The sequence below is a fragment of the Phodopus roborovskii genome, unplaced genomic scaffold (assembly GCF_943737965.1).
Source record: "Phodopus roborovskii unplaced genomic scaffold, PHOROB, whole genome shotgun sequence".
Lineage (NCBI taxonomy): Eukaryota > Metazoa > Chordata > Mammalia > Rodentia > Cricetidae > Phodopus > Phodopus roborovskii.
In genome coordinates, this window is record NW_026125391.1 from 23,141,590 (window position 1) to 23,166,476 (window position 24,887).

General features: G+C 49.2%; 1 protein-coding gene across 2 annotated transcripts in view; it reads left to right on the forward strand.

Moving 5' to 3' along the window:
• Positions 1 to 24,887, forward strand: part of Ttc7a (tetratricopeptide repeat domain 7A) — a 103,938-nt gene that overhangs the window by 19,001 nt on the left and 60,050 nt on the right. For both annotated transcript variants that reach the window (XM_051175222.1, XM_051175223.1), the window contains exons 4-8: positions 5,625 to 5,755; positions 7,294 to 7,409; positions 19,741 to 19,819; positions 20,530 to 20,687; positions 21,184 to 21,247. In XM_051175222.1, the coding sequence (XP_051031179.1) occupies positions 5,625 to 5,755; positions 7,294 to 7,409; positions 19,741 to 19,819; positions 20,530 to 20,687; positions 21,184 to 21,247 (548 nt within the window). The remainder of the gene's footprint in view (positions 1 to 5,624; positions 5,756 to 7,293; positions 7,410 to 19,740; positions 19,820 to 20,529; positions 20,688 to 21,183; positions 21,248 to 24,887) is intronic.

The window sequence follows — 24,887 nt, forward strand, 5'->3', positions numbered from 1 at the left end:
GGGCAGACTCCTGCGACCCTGGAGTTTGTAATGCTACTTGCTAGATAGGCGCCTCATCCTATTTTCTACCATTCCATACTCCCACAGTTGCCCACCTTTTGCTTTTGTTTCTTTGAGACAGGGTTTCTCAGTGTAACAGCTCTGGCTGCCCTGGAACTCACTTTGTAGTCTAGGCTGGCCTTGAACTTACGAGATCCACCTGCCTCTGCCTCTGCCTCCGTCTCCCAAGTTTTGGGAATAAAGGTGTGCACCACCACCACCTGGCAGTTGCCCACTTTTGAGTGTGGTCTGTGACAACCATTACCCACCCGACCTTTAGGTTAAAGAATAAATTAGGTTTCTTTTCCTCTCCCCAGCCACTCAGGATGCCTGTGCTTGGTTAAACCCAGGATTAAACATCTTCTGTACATACTGTGGGTACTCCCTCACTGGCAGAGTGGGCGAATGGAGGCTACCTGTAGCTGGATTTCCTTGTCCTGCCAGGTCCCGCTGCTTCAGCCCCAAATGAACATACAAAGACCAGGGCTAGCCCAGTGGCTAGGGCTTCTTATTGGCTAGCTCTGTCTTAATTATTAACCCATTTCTATAAATTTATGTATTTACATGTGGTCTTGGCTTACCAGAGAATGTCTGGTAACAACTCCTGTGGTGGCTACATGGTGTCTCTCTCTCAGTGCCTCTCTTCCTACCTTTCCCAGAATTCTCCTCGTCTCCTAGTCCTGCCTATCTTCCTGCCTCTATTAGCCAAACAGTATTTTATTCATCAACCAATAAGAGAAACATACATACATACATACATACATACATACATACGATATCCCCCATCAGCTACCTTTTTGGAAAGGGAGTTTATTAGCAAAGGAAGCCTCCTTTGCTCTGCCCTCCACTTCTGTATCCAGGCCCAAGGCTTCAAGGCTCCAAGGGCGGGTCTTGTTGGAAGGGCTGCTACAGGGATGAGATGAGTCATCTCAGACTGAAGGCCCTGCAGCCAGCCCGATGCTAACGCCAGGGCTGGACCTGAAAAATGGAGGGCTCACAAGTTCCTTTGAAAGGGAGCGCTTTCCTTGGCTTGTTAATGTTTTCTTCACAGAAAGTCCCCATCCGCCAGTGGGCACAGGAAACAGTGTCAGGGAGCTGTTGACTTCCTGCTTAGGCTGCGGGGTTGGTCCACAACCACCAGGAACCTCTGAGGTGGGTTCAAGAGCTGCCTGTCTCCATTTGGACCTGGTGCTGTGCTGTTGTTTGACCACTGTGCAGAAGGATTTATCGGGCGAAGGAGAGAACTCTCAGAACCGGTGTGGGTTTCCAAACATTGTGGGCAGGAAGTAGGCCTTCTTGGCAGGTAGACCTAAGGATTTCTGGCTCTGGGAAACTTATTGGACTTAAGCATGTTGAAAGTTATCTTACAAGGGCTGGAGGGAGATGGCTGAGTGGTTAGGTGTGCTGACTGCTCTTCCAGAGGACCCAGATTTAATTCCCAGCATCCACGTGGTGGTTCTTAACCATCTGTAACTCCACTCCCAGGAGATTTAGCACCCTCTTCTGGTGTCCCTGGATACAGACATACATGCAGGCAAAACACCCATACACATAAAATACAAATATTATTTTTAAAAAAGTTATCCTACAAAGGATCACCTCAACGAACATATCTGCTTGACTTCCAGCTTTTATTTCTTTTTTTAAAAGATAGCATCTTTTCATTTTCATATAAAATTGCATATTTGTGAGCTCATATGGATTTTAAGTGTCTAATTTGATGATTTGGAGCTATCAGACTAGTGAGAATACCTTCTACATAGCTAAGTAGAACATTCCCTCCACCCTAGCAGGTTTCCTAGTACCCCTTCCCAGCTGACCCCTGAAACTCTTTTACTCATATACTGAATATAATACAAGTGAAATCATCTTTTTGATGGCTCACTCAATTTGAATATTATAATTTATAAGATATTAATCTGTGTGTGTGTCTGTGTTTGTGTGCATGTGTGTATTTTGTGACTGCACGGGTGTGTTCTGCAGATGCGAGTGCATGCCAGGGGACAGTCTTGGGTCTTAATTTTTAGAGACCATTTACCTTTTTTTTTGAGACAGGGTCTCTCACTGGTCTGAAACTCACCAAATAGGCTAGGCTGGCTGGCAAGAAAGCCTCAGCCATCTGGCAATTTGTTAGTGAGTTTGTCAAGAAGTGGTTTTTAAATGGAGGGCGGTGCCTCTCCCTGCCAAGGGCTCTACACTCAGCATGCCTGACTTTGCTCATTTCCATGTACTTTCTAAACAACAGGCTTTGAGCTGTCACTGGGCTGGAAAGATCAATTAGAAATAGCATGGTGACAACCCCAGGGTAAAGGTTTATGAAAGGAGATATGGGGCTGGTGATTTAGAGCATGGCTGGAGCTCCTGCCTTGAGTGCACCAGTCTGAGTTCCATCCCCAGAGCCACCCAAACAAATGAAGCACAAAGTAGGAAACACAATTAAACATTCTCTGCTGAGTCAGAGGGAGGGGAACTAAACAGCCAGGAGAGGGTATTAGTTAATGCTTTCCTCATTGCTGAGCCAGACCCTTGACAAAAGCAACTCAGGGAAGGCGGGGTTTATGCCAGCTTAAGGCTTGAGCAGAAATCCACCGTGGCAAGGGAAGGAAGGCATTGCTAGTCATGTCACGCCCTCTGTCTGTAACCCCAACCCATAGAGCAGCCCTGCCAACATCTGGAGTGGGTCTTCCTACCTCAGTTTACCTAGTCCAGAAAACCCTTTCCACAGACACGCTCAGAGGTGTGGGTAATTGTCCATCAATACTAAACATCACAGAAGATCTTGGGGAGGAGGTAATTTTGCATTGAGCTTACTAGAAAACAGGGCTTAGAATTCTTGGGAAAGCATGGTGGCAAGCTCCGCCTGGATAGGGAGATGGAGGTTGGGGGAAGAAGGCAATGGGGACAATTGTAGCACAGGGAGGAAGGTGGGGACCCACACCAGTGTCCTCAGTTCACCTTTGCAGCAGCCAAACCGTGGGAGACTTGAGCCAGCAGCCTGACCGAGAAGTATGCAGAAGGTAGGTAGTCCACTCTAGCTCATCTCGGAGCAGATCCACTCTACCTCGTGGACTTGGCTGGGTCCTGTCACCTGCAGCTAGTCTTCTGGGCTGAGCTTCTGGAACAGCTTTGTTCTTGTTCCACCTTTTTGCATGGTGACATGCAGCACACCTGGGGGGGCAGGGGGGAAGGTCTGGGCCAGCTGTGGAAGAAGGAGGTTGTGGAGCATGCCTCCTACCTCCTCTTTCTGTTCCTCCTCCCTGGTCCTGCAGAGTGAAGGCTTTCCGTTCTCCATAGTGAGTCACTTGGCAGACACCATGTTGACACTCAGTGACCTGGGTAACTGGGTCTTTGTGTTGAGCAATGGTCTTCACATTCTGTGCCTACCTTCCCCCCGCAGGCTGAGGCTCCTGGCCTTTGGACATAGTCACACCCCAGCCTGGCAAGAGAGCAAGGTCACTGAATCTGTATGTGCTGACATAGTAGCCAAGAAAAACAATGTTAATTCCTTTCCTTTTATTTGGAGAGCACTTTGTACTCTGTCGGCCATAATTGGGCTGCTTTTTTCTGCCCAGACAGCCTGTGCTTATCTGGTACCTACTATGTGTCAGGGACAGTTGGATACCATTAAGCAGGTGTTAGAAAGAGCCTGCCATCTATTTTAGAGGTCATATGAAAAATGAACATAAGAAATAGTGAGACATGAGAAGTATAAGCCAGGACCAAGAGGAGAGAATGGTTGGTTTGTTTGGAGGGTCCTGGGAGAGGAAGTGGCATTCAGTAGGTCAGAAAATGATTGGTAACTGCATGGCCTTTGTAGGGTGGGATGCAGGAAGCAGGTAGGGTAAGAACAGAGAAGTTGGAAAAGTGATCAGGATAAATCTTGATGGGCATGGGGTGAAGCAACCCTGGTTTAGACCTTCTCTGTAGCAGGAAGCACCTCTGAGGACTTTGGAAAGGTCCCCTTGGAAGCAGTGTGCAGTTGGGGTTAGAGTAATGTGAGACCATGGGTAGATTAGGCCACTGTGGCCACCCTTTGGAGAGATGCAGCTTGGAGAAGGGGTGGGAGTTGTGTTCTTAATCCCTTCCATGAATAAGTTGTCTTCGGTGTCTGTTACACACAAGTTAACGTGGGGCACGAAGATGAGGGACACATTGGTTCTGCCCTGGGAAACCCTAGTTGCTAATCAGGTCTATGCTAGCCTCAAGCAACAGAAATAGTTCACTAACCTGACCTCGACAAAGCCAAGGCAGGAGAAAAAGGAGTGTATGTGGGTGGGTGGGTGGATGTTGGCTCATACATGGACATTTCTAGTAGGTAGAACTTCTGAGACAGTAGCATCCTGGTGGTCCAGCACTGTACTTTGGAACCTAAACTTTCCCATCATTGTCTGATTGTTATTTTATGTGAACTTTCTCCCTCCCCCAACCCCAATACATCTAACAATGCTTTTCCTTCTTTGTTTTTTTGCAGATTGGTTTATTAACTTTTGTGTTTGGCCCTTGGAGTGATATGCTTGTTAATTTAAATACATTTTAACTGCGCTAAAGAAAATGACATGACAAAATTTTGTCATTTTAACATATGTGGTGGAGTAGTGTCATTTATATTCACTCTGTGTGGACGTTATTTTGGTTGTTGGGTTTAGTTTTCCTCTTATCTTGAGATATGAGGTCTTAGTAAGTTGTCTCAGGTAGCCCTCAAACTCCTGATCCTCCTGCCTCAGCCTCCTGAGCGCCAAGATTACAAGCATGTGTCACTAAGTCTGGCTAGATGTTAAAAGTTTTTTAAAAGCGTCATTTATGATTTTATGTGTATGAATGTTTTGCTGCATGCATGTCTATGTTCTGTGTGTGCCTGGTACCTGCCCACTGATGTAAGAAGAGGGCATTGGCTCCCCTGGGACTGGAGTTAATAGAAGGTTGTAAGATGTCGTACAGGTATTTGAATCAAACCTTAGCCTTTTGGAAGAGCGACAAATGCTCTTAACTGCTGAGCCAAAGTTCCAGCCCCCCCCCCATATATATATTTATTTTAAGGCAGACTTTTTGCTAGCATTTCCAGGTTAGCAGCTGGCGTCAGCTTAACAATGCCAGTGACATGAGTAGCACTCAATGAGACTGGTTTCTATTGGCCCACATTGGGCCATGCTGCTACCCCTTGCTTGTCACCATGTCCTCATGCTGAGACAATAGAGGGTGGTCAGAAGAAAAGTGGGGTGTTGCTGCTGACAGACAGAGGCCAGAGCAGCAGGGACCCACTGCAAGCAGATAGCTTGTCAACACAGATCATGCCCCGAGGCGACAGTCGGCTGCTTGGGACTGGTCTTGTACTGCAGGGATGGGCAGGCGTGGCACAGTGGGACTCCTCTTGTGGGCCCTGCGCCTTCTCTTGGCTCATCGCTTGCTGCCAGCTGCTGCTAACACCACTGTTGCTTCAGCTTCCCCCTCCCTTCCATGGGCTTCAGCCTCCCACTGGCTGCTCCATACCATGCATCCCCTCAGGTGCACCTACCCTGTGCCCACGGGAAGGGCCTGGAGTCCAGGCCTCAGCAGGGCGGGTCTGAGGCTCTCTGTTTCTCCCGCAGGCCTCTCCCTGGAACGCCTGCCCAACTCCATTGCCTCCCACATCCGCCTGACTGAGCGGGAGGAGGAAGTGGTTGCCTGTTTTGAGAGGGCCTCCTGGGTGGCTCAGGTATTCCTGCAAGAGCTGGAGAAGGTGAGCCGGGAATAGGGGTGCTATGCCAATGGCTGCGCTCTCTTGGTCACAGACCTCTTACACGTCTTAGAAGGCGGCACCTCCTCTCCCAACACACTACTTCTTTGGCTGGAGAACTCAGGTGCGCCGGTTTTGCTAGAGACTCTTTACCTCAAGAGGAGACTTTTAATCTAATAGGTGGGTCCACAACATATGCGTGGGAGCAGGAACCCCATGGTGAGCTGAACTTGTAGGCCATTTGTGACAGCCCCTGTTTGTACCTTTTCACTTGATCACGCCTGACAACAACCCTGGGACAGATAGAGGCGTCCCGGGGAGCCCTGTAGCAAACGAAGCTTAGCGAGATCAAACCGCTGGTCTCTTGGACAGCACAGGGTCAGGCTGAGTCTTGCCCTTTGTCACCCTTCCCTGCCTCCCGGACGTCAGGAGAGAGAGCTTCGCTGAATTTCCAGGGAAGCTGGGCAGTAGGACCCATTCTCCAAGCCTTTCGGAGGAGGCGAGCAAGTCCTCAGCCCCGCAGCTCCTACCTTCCCATGGTGGGCCTCCACCCCAGTGTGCCTCCTGGAGGGTCTCAGCTGCTCCCTGTATTCAGGACCTACGTTCATGCCATGCCGTGCTCTGAGGGACTCACGTGCGTTCTGTCACTTGACCCTCTCAATGAGGGAACAAAATAGGTGCGGCTGTTATTCCCATTTTACCCATAAAGAGGGTTGAGATTGGAAAGAAGTTACACAGCCTCCCAAATTCATGTGATCATTGGCAGGAGCACCAATCTCAAACGTTTGTGTGCACCTTTTTTTTTTTTTTTTCCGAGACAGGGTTTCTCTGTGTAGCTGTAGCTGCCCTGGAACTCACTCTGTAGATCATACTGGCCTTGAACTCACAGAGCTCCATCTGCCTCTGCCTCCCTAGTGCTGGGATAAAAGGCATGTGCCACCACTGGCTGACAGGTGGAAGGTTCTGTGGCAGAGTGAGTTAGAATTGGCATACACAGGAGGGGGTGGATGGGAGCTGAGAGCCATGATAGCCCAGAAGACACTGAAACTTTTTTGCTGTGTAAATGACAGCGTTAGCTGCTCATAATGGACCCTCCAGAGCAGTTCCCCTTGGGCCAGTCATGTCACTAATCAAGGGACTTTTGTCCTCAGTGCTGCTGACTTTTGAGGCTGAAATTTTCTTTGCTATGAGGGCCACACTGGTATTATATGATGTTAGCAGCTCACACCCCAAATTGGAACAACTAGATACCCTCTGAGGGCCAAATCACCCCGTCCTGAAGCCTCTCGGCTTGGTTGGTTATTGGTTATCAAGAAAAGAGGAGAGATTACAGTCAGGCCTCAGTACTCGTCTTCTGGCAGAGGCTGCGTAGAGATTTGGTTGAGTTGACCCTCGCAAAGGTCACTGGGATCATTGATAGACAGCTGTGTCAGGAGCTCCTTACATGTCTTTTTTCCATAGAAGTCCACTCCAAGCCGCATGCTTTTCCAATGTAGAGAGCACTCGTAGATGACCGCTGTCCCTGTACTCTTCCTCCTCAGGCCTCAAACAACAGCACATGGAGGCACCTCAAAGGCAGTCCCTCAGTTGACTATGAACTCAGTTATTTCTTGGAAGCTGCCCTCCAGAGTGCATATGTGAAGAACCTGAAGAAAGGGTAGGTGGCTGTTGGCCTAGGAAGCCCCGGAGATTCTCTCTGAGCCTGGACTTTCCACACTGGCCCTACTCTGTTCTCTCTCTCTGTGTGTGTGTGTGTGTGCGCGCGTGCGCGCACGAGCGCACGCCCCCCCCCCCATGCGTGCGTGCGCGTGCCCACTCTCATAGAAAATTGTATAGAACTGGCTTGCTTGGGTCATGCCCATGTCAGATGGAGTGTTCAGAGACCAAATTGTAGGAGCAATTGAAGCAATAAAGCCTGGGTATGCACAAGAGGAGCCCAGACAGGCATGGGTAGAGAATCAGGAGTGGTTCTCTTCAGAGGGACCAATGGGAGCCCAAGACCTAGAGACTGGTGGTGAGGGCAGAGAGCCAGCCCGCACTGTCCCCATGGTGGTTACTGTGAAGTTATGGGCGAAGTCATTTCTTTCTTGTAGGTTGGTTCTTGCTCACTTTACTTCTCAGCGGATCATGAGGCGTGAAGGGAGGGACAGCCACAACAGAAGCTCACATCATTTGTCAAAGAGGGAGCCTTAGGGTCCCACAATATCAGTCTTTGTCGTCATCTGCTTGTGTGCATACTGAGGGGGTGGCTGGTGTTCTGTGCCAGACTGGGAGTGCTGCCTTCTGGGGTGCTGTGGGTGACCCTTGTAAGGGAGGAAGTTGTAGGCTCAAGAACGTGCCCTGCAGGCAAGCATGACTCATAGGTGGCCTGCAGGCTTCCGCTCATGTGGAGCTAGGGGTTGGTTCCTGGGTGCCTCTGCTATAGAGATTTGGGGCCCCCTCAGCTCCTCTCTCTGCATCATTACCATCCATCCATCCATCACTGTAGATGCCGATCACTAAGAGCAGGTGCCAGGTTACCTACAACCTTTATCCCACAAAGCTGCAAGCTACAGCTTCCATGGCCTGTTCTCAGGTTCAGTGATTTGCTAGAGCAGTCCAGGAACATAGGAGTGGTTTGTTCCTAGATTACCTGCTTCTCACACAGTGATCCAGAGGAGCAGATGCATCGGCACGGCCTGGAGGCTCCACACCATCTTGACAAGCCACCCTCTGTGTGTCCTGCAGCCTGAAAGCTCCTTATTTAGTTCTGTTGTGACACCAGCATCCTGGTAGGTGCTCACTTATGGCTGATACCCACAATGCTTTGAGACAGGCATGGCCCTTCCCACTATTTCACAAGCAAGAGAAACCGGTTTGGCGAGCTTGGGGACTTGCCCAAGAGTGTGGATTCTGGCTGTAGGGCTGTACTTCCCACCCTGGTGCCCTGCCAGGCACGAGGAGCATACCAAGGTAAACTGTTTCCACCTGAGACCCCTGAATCCTGTTCAGGAATTCATGCAGTACTCCCCTCTCATCAAGGGGGGGCATAGGTCTCCCTAAGCCCAGACCACTTGCTTGCCTACATCCATCTCAGCTGCTTCTACATCTTAGGTGTCTGGCCTTACTGAGCCAAGCTCCAAAATCTGGGAAAGGACTCTCTCTCTCTCTCTCTCTCTCTCTCTGACAGTGTTTCTCTGCATAGCTCTGGAGCCTACCCTGGCACTCACTCTATAGACCCAGCTGGCCTCAAACTCACAGAGATCCTCCTGCCTCTGCCTCCCAAGTGCTGGGATTAAAGGCGAACGCCACCACCGCCCAGCCTCTATTTTTTCTTATTCCAGGCACTGAGGACAGAATTCAGAGGCATCCCACATCCTGAAAGGGATGCAGTTTTGTGCAGGGCTGCTTGTTTGAACAGGGATACCCTTGGACAGAAACAGTGACCCACTGCTGTGCTGCTGGCCCAGGGTACTTGGAGCATCCATGCACCAAGTGATACCTGCAAACAAGAGTGTCTGGAGATCTTTACAGCCTTTGCATCCTCCCCGAGGTCTACCACCTGCTCTGTTTGGTCTCTAGTCTCAAGAGTCTGTGTCTTTCAACTTATTGTTTCCTAAGCTTGTGTAGCCAGAACCCTTTTCCTTGAGATAGGCTGTCCCTGATTCTTGTGAGCCTCTGCTTAGGGCCTAGCTAAAGCCTGCTGTTTCCAGCCGCAGGCTGCAGGCCGCAGGCCACAGGCCGCAGGCCATTGTGCGTCTGTGTTCACCTAGCCCTGGGTTGACTCTAGTAGTATCGAACTCAGTCATATTCCCCTCCACCCCAACAGTAGGCAACTTCATGAGAATGGAAGGTGGCCAGGAACACGAGAGGCTCACTCACAGCTACGAGCAGCATGTACTTCAGTATTTTGTTGTTTTTAAAAGGGGAAAAAATAAATCTATACCTGTATGTGTAGGTAGGATTTTCTGTCCCACCAGCCACTCCCTAAATAGCCATACAGAGACTCATTAATTATAGAGGCTCATCCAATAGCGTAGGCTTGTCTACAGCCAGCTCTTATAATTTAACCCATTTGTATTAGTCTATATGCTACCCCATCTATGTTTACCTCATCTATGTATTTCCCATATCACTTCTTCCTCATCTGGCTCACGATTCTCATGACTCCCTGATTCTGCCCTTTCTTCTTGCCAGCGTTCTCTCTGCCCCCAAAATCCTGGCTAGCCATCGGCCAGTCAGCTTTCTATCAACAGTGAGAGCAACACATCTTCACAGTGTACAGGATTATTCCACAGCATGTATCATACACAAAAGAACTCAAAATACCCTAGTGATTATCCAGGGCAGGGGCCACAGGTTTTCTCCGTCAGTGAGAGGCTGAAGGTTGAGTTGATCACCAGTTTTGACCAGTCATGCTTGTTTAATGGACTTCATAAAACCCCCATCCCTGGAAGACAGTCCACACGCTGCAGCCAGAGCTCTTGTGGCCATGAGCAAGCCTCCTCTCTAAACCTGTTTCCCTTGCTTGTAAAACAGTGGGGAGGACCATGCCCGCCTTGCAGCATTGTGGGTATTAAACCACAAATGAACGCCTGCCATAAATGGTATCACATCTGCCTAGACCATCAAAACCAGGAACACCGTCTGCTGTTTTTAGTATTTTTTTTTTTTCCAATTTGGTTCATGGTTGAATAGGTTGCTAGTGTAAGTATAAATCTTACACCTTTAATTTTTCTTATTTTAGTCTTGGGAATACAAGGCCAGGCAGTGTTGGTGCCCTCATTTGACCACAGACGTGTGGATCCGAAGACCCAGAAAACCCAGGCAGCTCATTGCTCAGGGTGTGGCTGCCCACGGCCCTGGACTCCCCAGACCACCTGTGGTGGCTATGGAGGGGCCCCCAGAGTACACAGAGACTCCGAGGCACCCAGTTGTCCCCACCCGCCACCACACCTGTTTTTATTTTTTTGGTCCCTTTTTCAGTTGCTGATCTAAGTTCAGAGAGAGTGGCATAGCCCTCTGCTTCCTGTTTTTACTGCCTAGAGATGTAGCTTGGGTCTGCTGTTGTCCTGGCCTTGCTGTGTCTGGAGTGTGGCCTGACATCCCTCCCCTCTGGAGCCTCTCCAGTTGCTAGTTGGAAATTCTCAAGGGCAAGAAAAGACGATGCCACCTTCAGACCCCTGCCTTGGAGATACAAAGGGAGTTGAGGGTCATTTGTTTCAGGCTGTGAGCCCCTTATGAAGCTCGACAGATTGACTATCACCTATTTCTGTAAATAAAGCTGTCATTAGAATAGCCACACTCATTCATTCATTCATTCATTCATGAGTTGTCTCTCTGCACAGACCTTAGATCAAACCTGTATTCACCATATTTATTTATTTATTTATTTATTTATTTATTTACTTATTTATTTTGGTTGTGTTGGTGGCGGTGTTTCAAGATAGTCTCACTATGTAGCTCTGGCTGTCCTGGAACTCCCTATGCAGACCAGGCTGGCCTCGAACTCACAAAGATCCATCAGCCTCTGCCTTCTGAGTGCTGGGATTAAAGGCACACACCACCACTGCCCAGCTAACCTGACCCTTGTTAAGTGCTTGCATGGTTCAGTCCTTGTAACAGCTCTCTGAGATCATAGTTAGCATCTCTACTTCCTCATACAGGAAACTGAGGCAGAGGGCAAAAGTAATTTGGCTGAGATCTGTATGACTGATATTTGGAGCTGGCCTTCCTTTTGAACTTTATGCAGGTGAGGATGACCTTGAACTCCCGACCTTGCCATTTCCTCATTCTGAGTGCTGGCCTTAACAGGTCTGTGCCACACACCCAGTTTATGTGACACTGGGGTCCAACCCACTGCTCCATGCCTGCTGAATGAGTGCTGTACCAACCGAGCTGCATCTGCAGCCTGTAGCTGGCACTCTTAAAAGTAGGCTACACTCCTGCATCTTAGTGATGGTTTCCCAGAGCCTGCCCATGCTTGGCTGTTGCTGCTGCTGGCGTCTGATGTGAAAAAATCAGTGGGTGCTAGAGAAAGTCATGAGGGGACTGGAATTCAAAGGCCATGATTTCCTTCACTCTCTGTCTCCACTCCCTACCTCTACTCCTTTTCCTCCATTTGTCATCTGGGGACTGTAGGGGGTCATGGAGAGGGAAGGAAGAGCCTTATCTGGCTGGGGAGGTACTGCTGTTACCCCCCCCAACACACATATACTCCATGATATCCTTCCTCCTCCCCCATTTCTGCAGGTGTAGAGAGGTTAAAATAGTAAGGACAGCAAGGAAGGAAGGAAGGAAGGAGAAAGGGTGTGGCTGCAGGCTTCTTGTCCTGCCTGGTCCCACCGCTCTTGAGCCCCAAATAAACAGACAGATGCTATATTAATTATAAAATTGTTGGCCGATGACTAGGGCTTCTTATTGGCTACCTCTGTCTTAATTATGAACCCATTTCTATAAATCTTAGTATTTCTACATGGTCTTACCAGAGAAGGGTCCAGACCTCTTATTCCTTTGTGATCCATGAGTGGATCTTTGGTGTGCTAACTTGGTTCCTTTTGCTGCTCTGTGACTGGGTCACGTGATCAGAGGATAGCTCTGGCTGCAGGTCCTCCCTTCTCTACCATACCCCAGTCACGTGTTTGTTCCCATCTGCATTCTGCACACTCAGGCAGGAAAACAGAACGAGAGCATGCATCCGAGATGCTCCCACCGCAGGTGGAGGCGTTAAGTTGTCCACACTCCCTGGAAAAGGGCAAGTCAGTTCACATGTTTTTCTGTTCTGTGGAACTCGGCTCCCCTCTCTTCATCACTTTTCCCCCTGAAGCACACATGGCAGTTCTAGAAGCCAAGACACTGGCCCCACCCTAGCCACAGCACATAAAGAGGAATGGAAACTAATCGTCATTCCGTGCCAAGTAAACAGCCGGAACGTTTAAAGTTTCTGAGTGTGGGTAGAAGTCCCCAGGACATACGGCAGTTACTCATTCCTCTGTCAGTTTCCTGTGGCCTCATGCAGACCAGCCATGGCATGTGAATTACATTTAAAGCAGGGTTTGCAGCACTCTGGGCCCACCTGGGTTACAAATTATTTCTTGAAACCCTTTCTCATGCTATTAGCTAATGTTTTCCTCACTGCATGACAGGCAGAACGGTGTTGCCCTTCTGTGTAATCTTGTGAGGGAAGACCAGATACAAATGCCCGTTTTACCAAAGCAAAGAGGAGGGGAGGAACTTGTGTGAAGTCATAGGCCATTGATGGCAAAGCCTTGGAAGCGGCATATCACCTAAATCCATCCAAACCCTCCACCTACGACTGTGCTCGTTACATAATCCCAACCCAGTAGTCTGCATCAGACCTTTGTAATTACCAGTTGTTGTCAACCTTTGGTCAAAGAACAAAGGTTGTATGCTTGGGGAATCACCAGTATTAATTTTGTTCTTAGCAAATATATGTTCCCTGAGCCCAAAATTTCTCTGCCTTAGCACCGTTTTTGTGTTAGTTTTGGGGACTGTCTGGGCTATGGTAGGTTTTATCAACATCTCTGTCTCTGGCCTTTTACCCGTTAGATACCAAAAGTATCCCCACCAAGAATGACAACCAAAAATGTGTTCACAGGCATTGGTAAATGCTGGGGTGGGAGGGCAGACAGTCTCCAGTTGAGAACCATTGTCTTAGCTTGAAGTGCAGAAGTTCTAGGGTCGAGGGGTAGCTGGATTGTACTACAGCTGGTTAAATTATAGCCCTGCAACATGAATTTGTGGGGTCTTTGGAAAATAAGAGACATCCTTGTCAGTGTGCAGGAGGGTCCCAGACCAGTGGAGAAAGGGGACTAAGGTCCCAGGACAGTACAGAGACCAACCCAGAGAGTCCCTGTTACCTGCTGTGTGTAATGAGTCTTTGTCCCCCCAGCCAGCTCCCAAATAATGACATGGAGACTTAATATTAATGATGAAAGCTTGGCCTTTAGCTTAGGCGTGTCTCAACTAGCTCTTATAACATAAATTAACCCACAAAGCAGCTGCCTCAGGGGAGTCCACCCTAGCCCCGCCAAGGATTTGATATTATTCCCGAGACTGGCCTTGTCCGCTGCACACAGTAGGTGGTATTCACTTGATCCCCACAGTTTCCCTTAGTCTGAGCTTGCAGAAGCCCAGGCCCTTTTCATGCTGGCTAACTCTCATGTGTCTGAGAGAAAATCACTTTTTCCAGGGCCTTTGCCCTGTTTATTTAGCAGCTAATTCCTCCAGGTGATCTTTGTGCTATGGTGATATTGTTCCTAACCAAATGAGCTAAATTAGAAAACCGGAACTTACAAAGGCAGTGTTAACAGGGTGGGAGCCAGGAAGCCTGGGGCCTTCACTTCCCCCACTCAGCCACTGGAGGGCAGGCGTGGATTCCAGTTGGCGCTTGGCCTCCAGGAGGAGGGCACTGATGGCCAGCCAGACCCAGAATTCTGCCTGTAGAGGCAGCTCAGGAAGGAGCTTGGGTCTGCAAGGAGCAGCTTCAGTGGGGAGGCCGCAGAGGACAGTGGGCTGGGCAAGGTAATGCAATGAGAGCCCAGAAAGCTGAGCCATAACAGGACTGAGGACCCCAGATACTTGCCAAGAACAGGAACTAAAGCCAACTGGGCTCCGTCACGGGTCGTGGACAAAGGGCCATTTCTCTTTGGGTTGGTGTTTCCCCTTCTGCCTAGAGCTGGCAGAGCCCACTCTCTGCTCAGAGCTGGGGTGAGTTTGAGCCACGCCGGCTGTATGCTTTGTGCTGATTCTCTATAATGTATTGTTTTCAGTACTAAGGCAACATACACGTAATCAATCAATCAATCCCCTCTCCACAAATTGCCTACCTTGTCTGCCAGGTGCTAATTTGAAGGCAAAGTGTCATTTTATTTTTGTTAGTAATGTTGTTTGGTTCGCAGCAGCCACGTGCATACCTGTAACTGCAGGGCCTGGCGGAGGGGGGCATTGTTATCAGTGACCTAAAAGGCCCAATGCCGAAGCCGGTGCTGTGTGCCCCAGCTCTGCTCTCCAGGCACAACTTTCATTTGTTGTTTGTGCCCACTTCTGCAACCTCCCCCAGCTCTCTGGAAAAGAAAACTCATCTGCCTGGGTGGACTCTGAATCCGCCATCATCTGTCTGCCTTGCTGGGCCTGACTCTGAAGGTGGAGATTGTTTGCTTTGGAGGCAGATGGTTTGGGTCTGTGGTGAAAATGAACAGCTTGGATAACCGTTGAGCTTCACCTGACCTTGTTCTTGGTGGCTGGTGGCTGCCGCTTTGTCACGCTCTTCTGGGTGCTTGGCTGGGACTCTCTCATGTGTAATGCCAGCCCTCAAACGGGGACTACATTCCAGCTGTGTGAACCACTGTCCTCTCAACCAGTCCTATCTAGCTTGTCACTTTATTTCAAATCAACGCCCTCATCACTAAGCACCTACTATGTGCAAGCCCTTTTGGTAAGCTCCTAGAAAATCAAGAGAGGTTAGTTTAACAGGCGTGGGTGCCTTATATGCAAGGCCATGGGTGAGCTATTCATTCACTCAGCCTGTCTTCCTTTACGCCGCAATGATTTATCGGCCACCAGTTACAAGCAGGACAGCTGACCAGGTACACATGCAGAGGGCACTTTGTAATGACGTAGTGAACTGAGTTCCAGAAGTTCTGGAACTCAAATGGCCAGGGGAGGAAAGTGTGAGTGTACAGATAAGACAGATGCTGTCTTTCTCCAGGGTCTGAAAGTGCTGTGTCAGCCTATGGCCTTGGCAGGCAGTGCCCAGAAAGACATGCACCTTCTAGGCTTTCCTTTCCCATTAGAAGGGGTTAGAGTGGGTTATTTTATTTATATTAGTTATATTTGATGGTGTGGGTAATTTCTTTTCCTTAAAAAAAAAAGTTAACTAATTAATTACTTAATTTGAGACAGGGTTTTTTCTCTTCCTGGCATTAGCTCTGTAGACCAGGCTGGCCTCAAACTCAGAGATCCTCCTGCCTCTGCCTCCTGAGTGCTGGGATTAAAGGTGTGTGCCACCACTACTGCTCCCAGTGGAAATGTAAGGACATTGAATACGGCACACGTCTGTTTAAATTGGTGTGATGTAGTCTTGGGAAAATTTGTGAAGACTGGTGGTCACGGTCAAGGGCTTTGGAAAACGTGCACCACCGCTGAGTAAGGTGGGAATGGAGGGCCTTGCTGGTCTACACAGTCCCCCTTCCACCTGGAGTCCTCTGTAAGCGGAGCTGTTATCCCCTCCACTCCGCCTCTCGGCCAATTGGACTTGACTTTAGTTGGAATAATTGGCTTCCTGGCTTCTCCCCATGCAGCCCGTTTCTGGGCCAGGGTTTGTTTGAGACTGTTTGGATATTGTTAAAAGTGGGCAGCTTAGCTCAGAAAGGTCAGCAGGAGAGATCAGAACAAAGAGATCTTTCAAGCTGTTTTCTCACGGGGCAACCAGAAATGGCCCGGGAAAGCCCCAGTCCCACCTGGCGCAGGCAGCTGCAGGCTGTGCTGGGATTGCTCAGGTTGTGGCCATCTGGGCCATTTGAGAGCCCCCATCTAGACATTTATTTCTTAGAGGGGCAAGCTGAGGCAGAGCCAGGCAGCCTAGGCTAGGAATTGGGACTTTCCCTGTGTGGCCATGGCCATGGGAACCTCTTGTGTGGATTGTTTCTTTAAAGACAGTCAATAAAAATTGGGATTGACTCAAAACATGCCTGAGGGTGATGATTTACTCTGCAGAAGAATTCCCGGGAGCCAGTTCAGATGCCCAGATCCCTAACAGATCTGAGAATGATTGAAAATAAACAAACCAAGAACTTGGGAATACAGGATCATGTTAGAATGCAGTACTAGTTTTTTACATGTACTGGAGTGGTCAGTGCCTGGGCACCAGTGTCCCTTCCCCCGCTTCCAGGAGTGGCCTCTCTGCGGCTTGAGGGACATGAAGGCTCCTTGGCAGTGACAGAGATGACAGTCCCTCCTGTGGCAGTAGAAGGAGCATTAGGCACTCTTGGCTCCAGCCTCCTGGTCACAGTCTGAGCCAGGCTGCCTGGGAAGAGGCTGGCAGGTCGCCCATAGAGTGGAAAATCACCCATGGCCCCAGGAGTGGCCAGCCTCCTCTGGGCCTCAGGGCCCTAGACAGCCCTGGGGACCAGCCTGCCTCAGCCTGGGGGCTTAGCTGTCAAGATGGTTGTCTCCTCTATGCTGGGAGGAGACATCCTCTTTGTGATGGGGAATCTGTTCTGCTGGGGGCTGGGAGAAGGTGGCTGTGTGCCGAGGTCCTATCCCTCAAGCTCCTCTGCCTTCTACTAGTAATAATTATTATACTTGAGCATCCATGTAAAGTATAATGAAAGTGACAATGTCAGGAACCCAGACTCCTTCAGAATCCCTGTTAGGAGAAAGGAGAGTAACTCACAGTGTGACCCCTGTACTGCATGCATTGGTATACTTGTGCCTGTTTTACCACTTCCTCAAAAGCTCTGGAGACATCCTGGCCACCTCTTATTCTCTGGGGTGTGGCATTTCCCTGTCCAATTGCCCCTTCTGGAACCTGGCTCCCAGATTAGGAGAACATTGGGCCCAACGCAGCCAGTGGGTCTCAAACTTGAATGTCCCCTGGTTTGATCAAGGCCAGATTCCCACCCGAGTCTTCCATTACAGATTGGAATGGGGCCTCAGAACTTACACTTCACACGTATGCCTGCATGTATGTCTGCATGCTTGTATGTATATGTAATATTTTTTACTAATTTGAGAATTTCATACATACATATAATGTATTTTGATCTTATTCACCTCCTCCTCCCCTAACTACTCCTAGGTTCACCCTCCTTCCTAACCTGATTCCCACTTCATGTCCTTTTATTTCTTTATGATCCACAGAGTCCAATTTGTATTAATATATTCTCCTGGGTGTGGGAACAAACCAGGAGCCACACCCTTAAAGAAAACTGATCTCCAGAAATCAGCTGTCAATAACTCCTCAGTGGGGGGGGGGGATCGTGGACTTCTCCTCCATCCGTCCCCCATCTATTATAGAGCACTGACTGGCTTGATCTTCTGCCAACAACCACAGCCACTGTGTATCCTTAGTGTAGAGGCCCTGTCATCTAGAAAACACTGCTTTGGTTTGGTCCTCCATGACCTCTGGCTCTTGTGGTCTTTCTGACTCCTCTTTGGCAATGGTTTCTAAGTTTTTTGTGGGGTAGGGTGGGGTGGAGTAGCATAGGACTTGCCTGCCTGTTTCTTCCTTTCTTTGTTTCTTTTGTTCTTCCTTTTTCCTTTCTTCCTTCCTTTTTTTAAAAATTTCTTTAGATTTATTAATCTTTGAGTGTTTTGCCTGCATGTATGTATTACCCTGTGTTAACCTATGGAGGTCAGAAAAGGGGGCCTGATACCCTGGAGCTGGAGTTATGGATGGTTGTGAGCCACCTGTGGGTACTGGGAACTGAACCTGGGCCCTCTGCAAGAACAAGTGTTCTTAACCATTGCACCATTTCTCTAGACCTTGAACTGTCATTGCTAACAAGTTCTTGGGATGCTGAAGTTCCTGGGACATTGAAAAGCTCTGATCTGAGTCCTCATTTCCTAGCTGGAGGCTGAGGGCCTTTAGTGATAAGCACAATGGAATTAAGTAGTACACACACTAGCTTGTAAAAATTCTGTGCTTAAAAGTACTTCTGTGCTTAAAAGTACTTCTGTGCTTAATGTATTTTGGAAAACAAAAACAAAAACAAAAACCCACAAGGGCTGGAGAGATGGCTCAGAGGTTAAGAGCACTGGCTGCTCTTTCAGAGGCACTTGAGTTCAATTCCCAGCAAGCACATGGTGGCTCACAACCATCTGTAATGAGATCTGGTGCCCTCTTCTGGCTTGCAGGTACACATGCAGACAGAACAGTGTATACATAATAAACACATAAAAATCTTTTTAAAAATCCACAAAAACCAACTAGCACAACTGTAGAGAGACACCAGTGCCATTCCCAAAGATGGCGCCGGTTTCCTGTTCATAAGCCAGCAAGGCGCGATTGTGCGATCCACGTCATGAGGTGACCGTTACGAGCGTTGCGGGCTGCACCTGTCAGTAACGGACACGACTCCTCTGAGCATATATAAGCAGAGTTCTTTTTCCTCCTCGGGGTCTTCCCTCAACTTGCTGTAATGAGCTGCGCAATAAACATAGCTGCAAAAGAATCCTGTTGTTGAGCGTCGTTCTTGCAGGCAAGGCGATAGCGCTCGACACACAACAAACCCGTAATTTTAAGTATTTTAAATTAAAGTGAGATATCTACTAAGTAAAAAGAAGATATAAGCAAAAGTATTACAGAAATAATAATGGTGATGAACTTGTAGTAAAATCTGAGAATGTGGCATGCCGATAAGGAGTCCGTAGACACTGAACTGAGCATAAGCCCATGTATGCAGATGAGACTGGGGGCCACAGAGACCTAGGACTGAGGGACCAGGAGGCTGATGATCCTTGCCTATTCTATGCCCATTTCTTCTGTGAACAGGGCAGGTTAGGGGAAGTGTGTGTGTGTGTGTGTGTGTGTGTGTGTGTGTGTGTGTGTGTGTGTGTCCTGACCTTACTCTAGGTGTCTGTCTACATTTCGAGGCTCACAAAGGCCTGCATTTATAGCCCTGGGAGTGTGTAGCTTTCCGGGCTTCCCTGAAGGCAAAGGACTTGAGCTGCACCGTCTTGTCCTATTGTAGTTTATTGTAGTTCCCAGGCTACAAAGCCGGGAGTGGGTGGGGGTGGGGGTGGGGGTGAGAGGTGTATGGCTGAGAAGTTGGGGCAGCAGTGGTTTTTCCTGGCGACCAGCAGCAGTTTGTCAGTCATCAGTCCTAGGCCTCCAGGGTCCTGGAGTTACAGCTCTGGCTTTCATTCCACTGATTGACGGTGCTCAAAGAAAACCCAAGAGGATGGGCCACGTGGTAGGTGCTGGATAAGAAAGTTATCTGTGGAGCTTGGTTAGCAATGATCTCGCTTTTGCTGGCCTCTTCCAGGAACATTGTGAAAGGCATGAGAGAGCTCCGGGAGATTCTAAGGACTGTGGAGACCAAAGCAACGCAGAACTTCAAAGTGGTAATGTGACTGACTATTGGCTGTGGCTGGTTTATGCAGAGCTCAATTTGGGTGGGAGATAACACAAGCCCTAGCAAGACCCCTGGCCTAAGAGATATCACATGCATGCCTATGCCCATCCTCCTCTGCTCCCAGCAGACATCATTAATTGATCCCAGCATGCTTTCCCACCAAACTCCCTGTTCAATCTCATCTTCTTCATCAGGTCACTGAAGATGGCTCCTAGCATTAGAACAGAGTTGAAATCTACCACCAACCCTTACATGAGCAAAACTATCCTAATCGTGTGTGGCATTGTTCATTTCGTCATGATCATAATAAATGCCATTGATTCCCCTTTTGTGTCCCAACTCAGGTCTGTGTTAGACCTTTGTTCCTCCAAAATCGGAGCCATGGCTGTGTCTCTCACTAGGATTTTGGGTTGACTGTCAGTCACCAGAAGGTGTCTGGTAGGGAGGGAGCCTCCTGTACCTGTGGCCTTCTGCCTTCTCCCACCTGGAAGGGAGCCAAGAGAGAAGAAATGGGGTAGACTATGCAAGGCCATCCATGGCAGAGGTGGTGGGCTTCCATGATAGGGGGACTGAGGAATGGAGCTGTGGGGCCCTCCAGAGGCCCAGCACTGCGTGCAGTGGGCAGATCTGCTAGTTAGGAACCACATAGGCAAGCAGAAGAAGTTTTACCCGCAGCCTGAATCTCTCCCTCTCTGCCAGATGGCGGCCAAGCACCTGGCAGGGGTTCTGCTGCATTCCCTGAGTGAGGAATGTTACTGGAGCCCCTTGTCCCACCCGCTGCCTGAGTTCATGAGCAAGGAGGAGAACTCTTTCGTCACCCAGACCCTTCGGAAACCTCACCTCTACGAAGGAGACAAGTGAGTGCTGCCTGCCCTCACGCACCTGCTGGTGGCTCTTCACCGTACCCTGCGTGCCTAGCCTCCACCATGCCCAGTGCCAGGCTTTCTTAGAGACTAAGGAAAGATGGTCTCTGGGGGAAGGGGGTGAGGAGAGAATTCTTCATGACTCCCGGAAGCCACACACTTGGAGCTTGCCTGTCTTCCCAACACACCTCCTTTGATGTGCCAGTTGAAGGTGGAGTCTATAGTCACCATCAGGGGCCTCTTGCTTTGTCCCCATGCCTCATCCCAGGCTGGGGATGGATGGGCCCTTTCTTCTGCAGGGTGGGAGCAGCCTTTCAGGTTCAGAGGGGCCAGTTAAGAGCTACACATGGTATTCAGTACCTGTGAATTATGCAGAAGAGGAGTCACCTTACCAGGCTGATGTTGACTCAGGACACAAACTGTCCCAGGGGCCCAGAGGTGCTGTTGGTGTGGGCTGGGCTGCAGCCAGGAATGCTGTTGTGTTTTCCAGCCTCTACTGCCCAAAAGACAACATAGAGGAGGCGCTTCTGCTGCTGCTCATCAGTGAGTCCATGGTAAGCCCGGGCTCCACTGACCCCAGGGGATTGGGGCCGTGGAGAGTGTTGGGATAGATGCAGGCTATCCATGGCCTAGTCAAGCTCTACCTGCCAGGGATGCCCTGAAGGTGTGAGCTTCTTGGCCCTGACCCCTCTCTCTCTCTGTCTCTCTCTCTCCAAGTCTGGCACATCAGTCTTGGGTTTGACCACACTAGCTGTGCTGGGCTATGATGAGAGACCCGATGTCTGTCTCAGGTGGGTAGGGACTGAGTGCATATGAAATCATCTTCTGGGATTACAAAAAATTGATCATCACAAGTCAGCAGTGAGCATTGGCCAACTAGATGCTGTGACTGGTGTGAGAGAACAGACAAGGCCAAATATTGCATTTGGAGACACAAGACCTGGATTGTGACACGTTAGCCGAGGGTCGGGGACTCAGCAGTCATTCTTTCTGAGATGATGGTAACTCGGAAGTAAGTTTGTATAGAATTCATGTTCTTGCAACAACTATTGATTATCTGTCCTGTGCCTGGTTCCATTTTACAAGCCAGACATGTGGCTGTAAGTGAAATGGAGGCAGGGCCCCTGTCCTTATGGAGTTCACATTTTGGTCAGGGGTGGTAGTAATGAAGTAGTAAATGATTCCAGTATCCAGGCTGTCTGTGTTTGCATTTGCATACTATGAGAAAATAAGACAGGTACATATGCGAGAGTGTGCGTGCATGCATGCCCATGGTGACTACAGTTGGACAGTGTGTCTTCAGAGTGCTTTGGAGTTGCTCCTGGAAGGAGAGCATGGTCGGGTAGCCGTGGAGGTGTGAGTTGAAGGGTAGACCTCTTGCACCAGGGGAAACCCATGAAGGGAGGAACATGGATTAGAGAGGCCAGGAATATAAGGGGGTGTGTCTGCATAGCTGAGTCCAAGTCCTTCAGCTCTGGAGTCCATCGGTGCGCAGCTGAGAAACAGTTCTCTTAGACGATGGATCTGAGAACTAAAGGTTAAGAAAGCGACATGCCCTAAGCTGGACTATTCAGCCATCACAAAAGAGTGTTTCTTTGGTTGTCTGTGTGGATAATGCCGGGGCTTGTCTGATACACTTGGGTGAGTGACCTGTGGCTGCACACGTCTCCTGGTAAGTAGACATGAGGAGGGAGACTGCCCTTCCTCAGCCATGGGAGCCATTCTAGATCTGAACGTTACTGCCTAAAGGGCATTTGGAACCTGGGTGCCAGCTGACAAGGCATTGTCATAAAAGCCATGCATACTTGTGCAGTGGGCAAGTGTTGCTTCACAGGGAGGGACACCGAGCTGTTAGCCAGATTAGCAGTCAGAAGTACCAAGTGTCAGGTTTGTTCTTTGGGGAGCTGGAAATGGCTTCTTTCTCTGACCAGGGACTGAATCTCAGTTTTAAATTTTAGGGTCTTGTGTAGAACTCTTGGAGTCCCCTCCACCTGGCCATTGCATCACCTGTACCCTCCTGTGAGACTGACTACACTAGGGTCACCTGTCTCTGGGGATGTGGGCAAATGTCACCGTGTATGCCAAGGAGTCCAGTGTAACTTCTATGTAGACAATAAAAAGGTCAAAATAAGACCTTTCTCTGCTAGGGGCCAAGGTGGCCACCTCACTAGGTAAACATTATGTTGAAGTATATGAAATTACCTATTTTCAATTACTTACGGCTTACAAAAACAAGTGCCGGGGTTGGGAGTGCCCCTCTGTTGGTAGAGTGCTTATCTAGTATTCACAAAGCCCTGGGTTTGTCCCCCAACATGACATGAAACCTGGCTTTTGTCTATTTTCTCAGCCCTCAGAAGGTGGGCTCAAGAGGGGCAGGAGGATCAGAAGTTCAAGGTCAGTCTCAGATTAAAACAGAAAAGGGGGGGCTGGAGATATGGCTTAGGGGTTAAGAGCAGTGACTGCTCTTCCAGAGGTCCTGAGTTCAATTCCCAGCAACCACAGGGTGGCTCACAACCACCTGCAATGAGTTCTTCTGGCCTGCAGTCTCTGTATACATAATAAAAATAAATCTTAAAAAAAAAAAAAAAAAAAAAAGAAAGCAAAAATTTCTTAAAAAAAAAAAAAAAAAAAAAAAACCAGAAAAGGGTTTGGGGTCAATGTGGGCTACCTGAGGCTCTGGCTCCAAAAGAAGGAGAAGTAAGGGGCACAGATAGTTTCACGCAGGTCACACTAATACTAGTGTGTCCCCATTTTACAGACAGAATGAGGGAAGGGCATGGATGAGCATGCATGTTGGTCAAGGTCACACAATAATCTTTGTTTTTGTGCTATGAACCATGTACCTCTAACTAACAAGTTTCCACAAACATGAAGGCCAGGCCCCAGGTCCCTGGATTTTAGTCACAGGTCTGCTCATTAGCTGCTCTGGTCCTTGTTTCTTTCGCCCATGAATGGGCCAGTGAGGTAGTTTTGAAAATGCAATGTATGAGGTCTTGGGGGAGTCTGTTGCCAGGCCTGGGCCAGAGTCACTGTTGTCTGTGTCCTCAGAAGAGAGTAAGGCGATTGGTTTGGCCAGCTTGACACAACCCAGAGTCATCCGGGAGGGGAATCGCAATGTCCCGATCAGAGTGGCATGTGGGGAGGTGGGGTGACCCGCCCATTGTAGGTGGCATCATTTCCTGGCCAAGGGGTTGAGGGCTCTGAGACTGAAGCAGATGAGCTGAGCTGAGTGCTGACAGGCATGGGTGTGTTCCTCAGTCTGTCATGACTGTGTGTGTGTGTGTGTGTGTGTGATGTGACCAGTTCCCTCAAGCTCCTGGGGCTCCAAATTCCCTACGGTGATGAAGGTCTAACTACTATAGCCCTGGCTGTCCTGAAACTCAACTCTGTAGACCAGGCTGGCCTCGAACTCACAAAGATCCATCTGCCTCTGCCTCCCAAGTGCTGGGATTAAAGGCGTGCGACACCACACACCACTAGCCCTCTCTCTCTTTTGTTCTTGTCACTTACCCCCTCCCCCAACACACACACCAATGGCTTCTTCTGGATCAGAGCCCAGGACCAGGGTTCGGGTGGCTGTCTCTTTAAGGTTATTGGCGCCACTGGCCCAGATACCTTAAGCTGCCCTAACTCTCAAAGCAGAGAGTGGCCTGCTACTAGACTGTGGCCCATTCCCAGAACCTGTGAATTTCCCTGCATATAGACCTTTTTCCAAGTGTTGCCTTGAGTGTAGCTTGCTTACCTGCCCTGGAGACACAGTGCCCCACACTAGCTAGCTTGTAGCATGCTGGGTAAAGAGGCTGCATGGTTTGACTTGCATGGTTGCTAGGAGGAGGTACCTCTTTGGCTTGGCTGGTTTGTTTCCTCTTGTCCACAGCAACCCTGCCAGACATTTGGAAATGAGGGAGTTGACAACCTTCGTTATCATATCTACTGAAACCTTTCTCCCTTCCCAACAAATCTGGCCTCTGGGGCTCAAAGCGGGTTCTCAGAGACCAAACCTGCCTTTCTTTTATACCTTCCTTCCCTCCAGTTATGTTCTTTTCCTTTTGTTTTGTTTTGAGACAAGGCCTCACTCTGTAGCTTTGACTGGTATCTTAGGGTTTATTGCTGTGAAGAGACATCATGACCACAGCAACTAAAAGCATTTCATTGGGGCTGTCACTGTGGGAAGCACGCAGGCAGATACGGTGC